Here is a 12,597-nt window from a genome sequence, read left to right as displayed (position 1 = left end):
AAAAAACGGAGCTGGAGGGATCAGACTCCCTGACTTCAGACTATACTACAAAGCTACAGTAATCAAGACAATATGGTACTGGCACAAAAACAGAAACATAGATCAATGGAACAAGACAGAAAGCCCAGAGATAAACCCACACACCTATGGTCAAATAATCTATGACAAAGGAGGCAAGGATATACAATGGAGAAAAGACAGCCGCTTCAATAAGTGGTGCTGGGAAAACAGGACAGCTACATGTAAAAGAATGAAATTAGAACACTCCCTAACACCAAACACAAAAATAAACTCAAAATGGATTAAAGACCTAAATATAAGACCGGACACTATAAAACTCTCAGAGGAAAACATAGGAAGAACACTCTTTGACATAAATCACAGCAAGATCTTTTTTGATCCACCTCCTAGAGTAATGGAAATAAAAACAAAAATAAACAAATGGAAACTAATGAAACTTCAAAGCTTTTGCACAGCAAAGGAAACCATAAACAAGATGAAAAGACAACCCTCAGATGGGAGAAAATATCTGCAAACGAATCAACGGACAAAGGATTAATCTCCAAAATATATAAACTGCTCATGCAGCTCAATATTAAAGAAACAAACAACCCAATCCAGAAATGGGCAGAAAACCTAAATAGATATTTCTCCAAAGAAGACATACAGATGGCCAAGAAGCACATGAAAAGCTGCTCAACATCACTAATCATTAGAGAAATGCAAATCAAAACTACAATGAGGTATCACCTCACACTGGTCAGAATGGCCATCACCAAAAAAATCTACAAACAATAAATGCTGGTGTGGGGAAAAGGGAACCCTCTTGCTCTGTTGGTGGGAATGTAAATTTATACAGCCACTACAGAGAACAGTATGGAGGTTCCTTAAAAAACTAAAAATAGAATTACCATATGATCCAGAAATCCCACTACTGGGCATGTATCCAAAGAAAACCATAATTCAAAAAGACACATGCACCCCAATGTTCACTGCAGCAGTATTTACAATAGCCAGGTCATGGAAGCAACCTAAATGCCCATCGACAGATGAATGGATAAAGAAGATGTGGTACATATATACAATGGAATATTACTTAGCCATAAAAAGGAACAAAATTGGGTCATTTGTTGAGACGTGGATTGATCTAGAGACTGTCACATAGAGTGAAGTAAGTCAGAAAGAGAAAAACAAATATCATATATTAACGCATGTATGTGGAACCTAGAAAAATGGTACAGATGAACCGGTTTGCAGGACAGAAGTTGAGACACAGTTGTAGAGAACAAACGTATGGACACCAAGGGGGGAAAGCTGCGAAGGGGTGGGGATGGTGGTGTGATGAACTGGGCAAGTGGGATTCACATGTATACACGCATGTGTATAAAACTGATGACTAATAAGAACCTACTGTATAAAAAAGTAAATAAAATAAAATTTAAAAATTAAAAAAAAAAAGGGCTTCCCTGGTGGCACAGTGGCGGAGAGTCCGCCTGCCAATGCAGGGGACACGGGTTCCTGTCCTGGTCCGGGAGGATGCCACATGCCGCGCAGCGGATGGGCCCGTGAGCCATGGCTGCTGAGCCTGCGCGTCCGGAGCCTGTGCTCCGCAATGGGAGAGGCCACAGTGGTGGGAGGCCTGCATACCACAAAAAAATAAAAATAAAAAAATAAAAAATAAAAAAAATTGAGACATCATGCTCTGGATTAAACAGAGCATTTAACAGTAACACTCTCCACAGTAACAGTCCTCAAACTTAAAGTTTACTTAAATGCAACAGCAGAAGGTCTTTCATACTTTTAAATCAAACTGAAAAAGATTTTTTTTCATTTCTAAATGTCCCTGATAGCCATGAGGCTTTAGTGAAAACCATCTGCATAGTGGAGAGTCAGTGATAAGTCTAGGCATATCCAGCATAAGAATGTGGAAGTCTGAATGAGATGCCTCACCAAAGATGCACCTTAAAGGCACGGATACCTGCACTGTGACTGCAAGAGAAATAAAGATGCTTACAGCCATGTTAAAGGAGACCATTCCCATGGTTCTAACCACCATTATTTAAAGATCGGTTCCTGCACAACTCATTTTCAACTAAAAATTGTCTTCAGACATCTAAGTCAGGTCTTCTTTTTCATAAATATCTAGTGTCATGAATATTCAAGAAGTGTGAAAAGAACTGCTTATACGCAAATGGCAATGAACAATTATCTAACCATTTCAAAAATAAGTTAGCATCACACTGTACAACCTAAACTCTCTCGGAAAAAAAAAAAATGAATTAAAGATTTAAATGAAAAAAAAAAGGGGAAAAAACCCACTGGTAGAAAGTTTTTCTATGCATGACAAAAATAAAAATGATAAGGAAAAAACTGCCAATCTGAACACATAAAAATTTTAAACTTCACGTGGCATACACTCTGAAAAAAATTTAAGTTAACATGTTGGGGGGAAGTATTTCCAACAGGTATGACACACAGATAATAATCTTAATGTTTTAAAATAGGATTTCTATGTCAAAAGTACACATTATTTTCTCATTAACCTAACCACTTTCCCGTTCAAAAGCACAGAACAACATTAATTAATTAATTTACTAGTCAGGTTTGTGCTAAGCACTTTACAGCTATGTGAAGTATGATCTTCAGTGAACTGAAATACAAGGTGCAAAATACTGGTTTTTATCTAAGATGTCTCTGCATCAACAAAGCAGAGATTAAGGTGGGTTTAGTAAATAATTCAGCCTTCTTCACTGTTCACTGCCTAACTCCTCTCTTCTTCAAAAATAACTGCAGGGAAGAGGCAAAAAATTTCTCCCCCAAAAAACAATAGCGCAAAAATAGTGGTCAAATCATTCTCAGTTAAATCAATGGTTCTCAATCTCTGGCTTTATAACAACAACCTGGAGCACATATCTAAAATATAGACTCCCAAGCCCCACTCCCAGGGACTCTGGTTTAGCAGGTCTGGACTGGGGCCTGAGGACATTTTTCCCAGAGGTCAGAAACTGAAAAAAAAAAAAAATCATTTAAAATTTAAATGATCAAAACCATCACTGAATTAGCTATAATTTTATTGTGCCAGGCACCATACCAAGTAATCTACACAAGCTATTTTTTTCAATTCCCACAAACAACCCAATTATCACAGATACTCTTACCTCTTTGTAACTGATGAGGAAATGTGTTCAAGGTTAACACAGCCAGTGAGTGGCAAGGCTGAAGTCTGTTTCCAAAGCCCTGACTCTTCCCACTCTACATTTTCAGTATATCCTACTAGTTAGTGTTCCTGGGACCCAGCAGAAACCATAACTTGATGGCCTGACCAGATCTGAAAAGGAAAGTAAGGTGACTACCTCCCAGTTAACAGTCATTCACAGTAAGGGTATGACGGGTCCAGAAATGGTATCACTGAAATGCCTAGTAGTTTCTTGATTCCCTACTACCGATATGCTGTACAGCCTCAATGGGATGAAATCTTGATAATCGCTGTCATCAGTGAACTGTGAGAATTTAATCACCCAGAGTATCTAAAAAGCCAGAGCATGGTTTAACTCCTTCTGAAGTACTGACATCTGGTCAGTGCTTTAAGATAAGTGCTTTAGATTGAAAACCTTAAATACAGTCTGTCCACACTGAGCACCTTCAGAGAGTCCCTCTATGTGGAAGAGTCCCACTACCTCCCGAGCATTCCTCTCCACTGGCGCAGCACTCCCCTCCAGCGCCAGTCATGGGATTCTGTCTGCAGTATGGATGTGCAAGGAACACAGCCCAGAGAACCAGAGGCCCCCATCCCAGGCAACATTGGCTGATCCAAGGATGGGCATGTGATGCAAGTCCAATGAGAGCCTTTTTCTAAAATTTTCTACTTGAGATTAGAGATGAAACACTACAAGAAGTTGAAAGACCCCAGGAACAAAGCCTGTCTACAGCAGAAGAGAAAGAGTCCCCAGTCCTTGAGGTCCCTGGAACTGCCCGGGGAATTCTTCCTTCAATCCTGTTCCTTCCAGCAACCCACATAAGCCTATAAATATCTGTTTTGCTGAAGTCATTTTTAATGGACTTTGGTGACTGACAACTAAGAATTCTGATTACTATAAATTAATTAAGGTAAATACAAACTACATTTTACAGGTAAGAAAAGTGAAGCAGAGAGGTGGTCAAGGTTTCACAGGAAACAGGGCCAGAATGAGACCACAGGTTTGTCTGACACTAAGATCTACCCATTTTCTAAATACCAAAATAATGGATTCAAACAAAATGAACTCACTAATAATAAATTTCACTGAAAAATTGTTTCCATCATTTTCTAGTTTTTACTTTGAGAACGTGCGAGGACATTTCCAAGTATTTTGTTGTCGTGGAATTCTGTGCAATGAATATTTTCTATAAGGTTTGACCACTGGAACCTACTGGGTATAACCATAATCCCATGTTTCAAATGAGAGAGAGAAATAATAGTTTTAATCTTTGAGGTAAGACAGCTTTAAAAAAAGTAAGAATGCAATGATAAGTCCTACCAAAAAAAGGAAGATGTTGCTTGCCTCATAGCCCCATTTTCCACTGATGTAACGCTATCTAGACTAGGTTCTTATCACAGCAGCTTTATAGAAAGAGCACTTGCAGAGCAATCAAAGGATACATAGTTTCTAATGCTGGTACTGATGCCCTCTGCACCTCCACCAAACTATACATAGGAAAAGAGGTTAAGAATACCTACTCCATATCCCATGGTAGCCAAAAAAGTTGATTGAACCCTATGAGAAATCTAAAAAGATGTTATAAATGATAATATTTAAAATGAAGAGTCCTGATGTCTTAGGAATCTTCTGACCTTAATCAAATCATAGGCTACAAACAATCCAGCTTTTCCAGGGTGCTCCTCTGCCCACATTTCTTTACAAAGAATGATACACCTTCAGGTGGTTTTTTTTTTTTTTTTGCGGTACGCGGGCCTCTCACTGTTGCGGCCTATCCCGTTGCGGAGCACAGGCTCCAGACGCGCAGGCTCAGCGGCCATGGCTCACGAGCCCAGCCGCTCCGCGGCATGTGGGATCCTCCCGAATCGGGGCACGAACCCGCGTCCCCTGCATCGGCAGGCGGACTCTCAACCACTGCGCCACCAGGGAAGCCCATACACCTTCAGTTTTAACTCAAATGTGTGCCTCATTTAAAATGAGTAATTATGTTGCCCAGAGGACCTGTAGTATACAGCTTTTTAGCTGACTCGACTCTGACACATCAAACTTCAGATTTCAGTAATGGCTCTATAAAACATTCATTAAAACTGAAGCACTTACTTTCTGAATTTCAAATAATGTAATTTTGTTAAAATTAGCTAGCCAAGCAGATACAATTTATAAAAATTTGTCACAAAATATTAAGTATCTCAGACAAGGCACTAAAAATGAATGTTACTCTATCAGATTGAAATGCTAATATCATAGTCCACTTTCATTCAATGTTTTGATAAAAATGTTGCTTCCTGACAATTCTACCCAATGCAAAAATAGCTTCTTCCCCATAACTTTAAATAAATGCTTCACTGGAACATAACAGACCACCATTAGCTTTTCATGAGCTCATCCAGGTCTTCAGTCACGGCCTCTCCCAGAACAGATAATAGCGTTGACAAACCTGGCTCTGGAAAGTAGTTCTGCTTTTATGAACAGAGTCCTGACTGTAATCAAATCACAGGGTGAAAACAGGACAATCCAGCTTTTCCATGCTGCTCCTCTGCCCAAACGTCCCCTTTCATTTTGGGAATGGCCATCAACTCTCAGAAGAACATTAACAGCCTACAGCTGATCTGCGCTCCCTCCTCCTATCAGCCCGTAGGAAGTTTTTCATACCAAAGCAGCCTTTACCTCTTACTAAGGGAGCACACGGAGTAAGAGAGGTGCCCACAAACAGAGGAGCCTCGTTTTCAAGGAAGTGGAAACGCTCAGATTTTGTTAAGCATTCGTAATGCGTTGCTTTTTTTTTCCATTTAAATCTCATGTTGATTCCAACTCTGACAGTGATCTGTGTAAATCCACTTAAGTCATTATGCTTTTTAAATTCCGATTTTTAAAGAGAAACACCTCTATCCCAACGCACAAAAGACGTGGGCATGTTAAGTATCGCTTATTTTTCTTAACTTGCTGTAAGTTTCACGACAGCCCGATCGTTTCCTAAAGAAAAATTCACAGTCCGCAGAAATGCTCTATCCAAATTTAACTAACCGGCAAATAATGAAAATTTTAAGCGTTAACAGGAAATTTAAATGTCCCATTCAGGAGGGGGGAAAAAACTGAACTAGGGCGCCAGCCCGATGTTTAAATATCTCAACTTGAACGCCATGGAAACAAGAGGGAATTCCCACTAGCCAGACAGCAAGAAGGCTTTGGTAGGACCCTCTTATTTTCAACGAATTCTAAGAAAAAAGGAAAAAGAAAATGCAACTGTCAACTACGAGTTGAAAATTAATTTCTAACTGCTGTGAATAGTGCCTAAAGGATGGGTCTGAAGACAAACACAAAAAGCGTGGGGTGCTCTCGGGCTGGAGCAGCGCTGGGCTCACCCCCAGGGTGAGGAGGAGGGAAACGAGCAAAGGGGATCAGAGTCTGCGGCAAAGAAGCGGGAGACGCGGGCCTGGTGTCGGGAGGCGCGGGGCTGACCCGCAGGCAGCCCGGGCCGGGCGTAGCCCAGCGCCCCCGCGCCCCGCGCCCCGGCCCCCGACAGGGAACGGCCCGTACCTGTCAGACCGGCCGGGATGCGCCGCGGAGCCCGCGCTGCCCGCCCCTCTCCCGGCGCCGCGTCCGCCGCCCGCGAGCCAGGAAGCCGCTGCGGCCTGCGGCTTCCCGCCACCGCCGCCCGCTCCTTCCTCCAAGGACACGGCGAGCTGGCTGAAGGCGTAGAGGAGCGAGCAGAAGCCACAGGCCAGGCACAGCACCACGACGCGCAGGTAGCGCCGCATCACGCCGTCCCCGCGCCGCCGCTGCCGTCGCCGCCGCGCCCGCCCGGGCGAACTGGCGCGGAGGGAGCGACACCACGCAGCCGCCGGCGCAACAAGTTCCTCCTTCGCCACGGCCTCGCGCCCGCCCCCCTTCCTCCCTGCCTCCCTTCGCTCTCCGCCCACCACCTTCGAGAGCGCGCGGACACCCCGCCCCGGAGCCCCGGCCCCGCCTCCGCCGCGGGCCTCTCCCCAGAAGGTGGGCGGCCGGACGCGCCGGCGCACTGAGCGCGAGGGGGGCAGGGCGCGCCGGGTGGGCTGGGGCCAGCGGGACGCTGGACGCGGCTGGCGCAGGGCCTTGGGCCACCGGCGACCCCGGGAGGGCGACTCTCGAGCCCTGTGGCTCCCAACTGCGGGCGAAATGATTGGGGCATTTGAGGCAACCGACCCAAATTCAAATGATGGTTCTTCCACGTGGTAATTTGGGACACTGAAAGCCCTGAATTCTCTGAGCGTGTTTCTTCGTCTCTAAAATGGAGATGACATCCTCATCATAGGGTGCTTGTAAAGATCAAATTGCTTAACGCACGAAAAAACCCTTGCACTTAGACGGCACTTGATTAAGCCATTTCTCACTTACATCCTTCTCAGCAGGGACTTCCCCAGCCTCTAAGATTCTATAATACAGTCGGTACGAGCCATTTTCACCCAGATGTCTAATTACCTCCTAATGCCCTTTAGGATGCATATCTTGCCTCCCATCGAGGTTGTAAGTTCCTATAAGGCTGATGAGGTTCAACCTATTACGCCTTTTTGATCCTCCTCACAGCTCACCATTCGCATGTCCAAAACAATTAATATTCTCCCTAAAGAGCTTTGCCTTTAGCTTTCCATTTCTTTTCCCTCTTTCTCAGCCATATTTTCACTCCATTCATTTATTGAACATTTACAAAGCATGTGCCAAGCACTGTGTGAGTACCTTGGGGTACAAAGACGCCTAGTTGGGGCATGGGGGTGGGACAGTGGATACTTGTTAAGTGCAATACGACCATACAGACATTAGGATATAAGCCTGTAAAGGTGTGGGCACACATACAAAACGGAGCAATCAGTTCTGCCTGCGGGCATGGTTAAGAGACACTTCATAATGTTAAAATGAAACACAGACGCCAGACTTGAAAATTCCCTGAGCGGACAAAACCAGTTAGTCATACAAGCAAAGCTTAATTTAGCTTATTTTGCGGGATAAGAGGTTAACTTGACCTGGGTCACTTTTTGCTTATGCATGTGAAAATCATAAGCAGACCTTAAATAGTTCCCGAAAATTGGTATGAGGTAACCACTAACCAATTCCCTTTCATTTAAGAAAAGTCTAGGAGGGGTGGGCAAAATGGGTGAAGCGGGGGTGACTTACCTGGTGGTCCAGTGGCTAAGACTCTGCACTCCCAGTGCAGGGTGCCCGGGTTGGATCCCTGGTCAGAGAACTAGATCCCGCATGCCGCCACTAAAGATCCCGCACACGACTAGGAAGATCACATGTGCCACAACGAAGACCCGGAGCAGCCAAATACATTTTTTTTTTTTTTAATGGGTGAAGAGGGTCAACTGTACGGTGATGGACAATAATTAGACTTGTGGTGGTGATGACTTTGCAGAGTATATAGGTGTTGAATTATAATGCTGTACACTTGAAACTTATATAATAAAAAATAATTTAAAAACAAAGAAAGAAAAGCAGTTGAATACTCAACGTTTGAAGTTTAAACTGCAAAAAAAATGAAAAGAAAGGAAAAGAGAACATTATAATATTTTAACCAGTTACTGTAGAGAATACACACTCAGTCTTCACAGAATATACCCGTGAGCCTCATTCCATATTTTGGTTTGAGTGCTCCCAGTTTGCTGTCTTTTTGGTGTACACACAATAAACTTTTACTAATAACTATGTAAGTGACTCATAGGTTTTACTTCTGTTTTTTGTGAACTTTTGACTGTAGCAAAAGTGGCCCTAGAGTCTAGGGTGTGGTAAGAGAAGTAATTCCAGGCTGAGGAATCAGTGAAACAGGCTCTTGGGTCAGGGAGCTGTGAAAAGTTTGATATCACCAGTTAAGTGAATGCAAAAGAGGAGAAGATGAGCTATAAGACTAGAGGTTGAAGGGGCCAGATATCGGAATGCCTTATTTAGTACAGCAAGGAGTTTGGACATAATCTGGCAAGGAGCTTGAACGTAAAATGTTGAACCATTGAAGGGTTTTTAAATTAGGAAATAACATGGTCACAGTTGCCTTTTGGAGAGCAGATTCTGGCTGCAGTGTAGAGGCTGGGACAGATTGAGATTGGAGCCAGAAAGCAGCTACAGTGCCAAAAAGTGAGGGAAAGGAGGCTTTAAACACACACACACACACACACACACACTCTCTCTCTCTCTCTCTCTCTCTCTCTCTCTCTCCCTCTCTCTCTCTCTCTCTCTCTCTCTCTCTCTCTGTCTCTTCATGGAGAAAAATCATGCTGTTAAACTGTTCAAATTGCATTTGGAGCTTTGAAGAGTTTGGCCATGAGAAACAAGATAGGGAAATGCTGTATAATTAGTGGTAGTTCTTCATTTGGAATCCCTACACCAAATAAGTGCTGGCTCTGTGACCATGGGAAAGTCACTAAACAAATTTAAGCCTCAGTTTCTTACCCTATAAGGATTAAATTTCTTGCCTTACTTGACAAAAAATGAAAACTAGCATGCTATCAAGCTGTGAATAGAATGAAAACACACACTTATTCATTCAATAAACATTTATTGAATATATTCTACATGCCAGACAAGGGGCTATTCTGTACTGCCCCCAAAACTGGAGACAGGCAAGTAAAAACTACGACAATATAAAGTTAATCCTTTCACTACACCTTACAATTCTTAGAGAAATAAAGATAAACTTAATGAGGTACAAAGATGGATGACAAAAGCATTTATAAGAACAGAAAATAGATTTTCAGAGAGAAAACTAAAGGATATGGTACCAAGAAACTAGAGTAAGAGCTAGCACTCAAAGTACGTTTAACTTAAAGAGATGGTAACTACAATTGTTTCTATTTCAACAAACTAAATGTAATGAAAATAAAGAATAATTTAATGACCCAGAGATTTTTAAAATACTAGAATGGCAATATTCATTTCTGCAACAATATATGGGAAGAGCATATCCGGAAGAACAATCATCCATTTACTTGACATCAGGGTTCTGGACCATATCATCCCTTTAGGTTCCTTTTAATCCTGTAATTAAAAAGGAAATTCTGTTGAAAAGTATGTAAGGCATTCCAAAAATAGAAATGATTTTTGTATTACCCACACACTGTCCCAACTGGTTATCCTGGAGTATAAGGAGCTGTGTGAATACTTCTGATCATTTCCAGGATTCACACATTTTGATATTCCTAAAATTAATTGTAAATTATTGAAAATATTTTTTGCCATAATGGTTAGGCATTTCTTTCACTTACTGTGTGTATGTATGTGTTCTTAAGTCTATTTTTTCATCTCTAGACCACCCTCTTAATTCTCTAGTGACAGGCTGGCTATATCCAAATTTTTTTTTTTTTTTTTTTTTACAGTACGCGGGCCTCTCACTGTTGTGGCCTCTTCCGTTGCGGAACACAGGCTCCGGACGCACAGGCTTAGCGGCCATGGCTCACGGGCCCAGTCACTCCGCGGCATGTGGGATCTTCCCGGACTGGGGCACGAACCCGCGTGCCTTGCATCGGCAGGCGGACTCCCAACCACTGCGCCACCAGGGAAGCCCCTATATCCAAATTTTTAATCAATATTGATCTTCCCTTCATTCTGTCAAAAAAGGTAAATTTAGGTGGACAAAAAGAAATTTAAAAGTAGCAACATTAGTTGTTTAAATTATGGAGATAGAGACCTTCTCCATGACCTGAAAAACTCTCGGATTCAGGATAATCCAAATCTCAACAATCGTATATTCAAAAGATTAATCTTGATTTTTCATATAGCTCCTAGTACATGCTGGATATATGGTAGACATTCAATTAATGAGTTTTGGGGGGTTTTTTAATGTCTTTTCCAAGACACTCTAGAGCAAATTTAGGTCCTGCTCAGCATTTCCTTCCCAATTCTACCTTTTAGTACTTTAAAAAAAAAAAAAAAAAAAAAAGACATCCTGTGGGGGAAAAGGTAAATTCTATACCTTTTCATAGTAAAGTTCAAAGCGTTTTAACATAATTTCCACTTTATAAAGGTCTATGCATAAACTAACTTAATCCTGATAACAATTATACTTTATTCTTTTAACAAACAAGGAACCTGAAATTCAGAGAAGTTTGTTAACCACATGGCTAATGATGAAGATCCATAATTCAAATGGAAATCTTTGAGGATCCAAAGTGCATGTTTGTTTTTTCCCTTATACCATGCTATCTCACTGTGAAAAAATAAATGCTAAACTGAGTGATGCAAATTAAAAGTAAAAGCAAAAAAGCAAAAAAGATGTTATATGAAAATCTCTTAGATTGGTCTTGGGGATTAAAACAAATTAAACTTGCAATCACAGAAATACAAATCACGGGGTTTCCCTGGTGGCGCAGTGGTTAAGAATCCGCCGCGGGGGACGCGGGTTCAAGCCCTGGTGCAGGAAGATCCCACATGCTGTGGAGCAACTAAGCCCCTGCGCCACAACTACTGAAGCCCGGGCGCCTAGAGCTGGTGCTCTGCAACAAGAGAAGCCACCGCAATGAGAAGCCCGTGCACCGCAACGAAGAGTAGCCCCTGCTCGCTGCCAACTAGAGAAAGCCTGCATGCAGCAACAAAGACCCAATGCAGCCATAAGTAAATAAGTAAATAAATAAATTTATATTAAAAAAATACAAATCAGATTAGTTGCAGAGCACAAAGAATCAGAAATTCACACTAAAATTGAAAATCATTCTCTCCTCTTGTTGGCCTCTAGTGAAATTTCTTCATTTTTCACAGTCCATTTCCTAGAGACCTTGTTGGGCTGGAGGAAAAAGTTGGAAAAGTATGTTGTCAGTTGCAGCAAAGAGTATTTCATCTTAAGTGTTCATTCAGACTAGTAAATGTGGGAAAAGGGTAGGGTAAGGGGGAAGACGAAAGAGTAAACTGATTCTCTTCATGCTCAAAAAACTCAGCTATAGATCATAAGATTAGAAAAAGTGGCAGTGGAAAACTAAGTGGGGACACTTTAACTCCTAAATAATCCTAGAATTCAGCTAGTATTTCCATCCACAAAGGAGAGAGATTACGAAGCGGGCAGAGTGGGGAGGGAAAGAACGAATATGCTATGGACCATCCTTACATTTCTCCCTGGTTCAATCTCCAGGAACCCTCCATTCCCATTAATAGATTATAAGCTATTATTATTTTATTTATTTTTTTATTTTTTTGCGGTACGCGGGCTTCTCACTGTTGTGGCTTCTCCCGTTGCAGAGCACAGGCTCCGGATGCACAGGCTCAGCGGCCATGGCTCACGGGCCTAGCCGCTCTGCGGCATGTGGGATCTTCCCGGACCGGGGCATGAACCCGCGACCCCTGCATCAGCAGGCGGACTCTCAACCACTGCGCCACCAGGGAAGCCCTACTGTTATTTTTTTAAAATACTGTCAGTGAAATTAAAAGCTAGATTTACAGGGAAATT

At 42.3% G+C, this 12,597-nt stretch overlaps 1 protein-coding gene across 2 annotated transcripts in view; it reads right to left on the bottom strand.

The window, feature by feature from the left end:
* GXYLT1 (glucoside xylosyltransferase 1) overlaps positions 1–7,168 on the bottom strand; it is a 52,969-nt gene extending 45,801 nt beyond the window's left edge. The window contains exon 1 of one of the 2 annotated variants that reach the window (XM_027093555.1): positions 6,735–7,168. In XM_027093555.1, the coding sequence (XP_026949356.1) occupies positions 6,735–6,955 (221 nt within the window). In that variant the 5' untranslated portion in view covers positions 6,956–7,168. The remainder of the gene's footprint in view (positions 1–6,734) is intronic. The other variant, XM_027093556.1, reaches the window with a different exon arrangement.
* Positions 7,169–12,597: the final 5,429 nt, after the last annotated feature.

This window comes from Aethalodelphis obliquidens, unplaced genomic scaffold, assembly GCF_003676395.1.
Source record: "Aethalodelphis obliquidens isolate GAN/ISIS:26980383/991018 unplaced genomic scaffold, ASM367639v1 scaffold84, whole genome shotgun sequence".
Taxonomy (NCBI): Eukaryota; Metazoa; Chordata; class Mammalia; order Artiodactyla; family Delphinidae; genus Aethalodelphis; species Aethalodelphis obliquidens.
The sequence above is the reverse complement of the archived record's forward strand: the minus strand, read 5'-3'. Positions and strand labels throughout refer to the sequence as shown.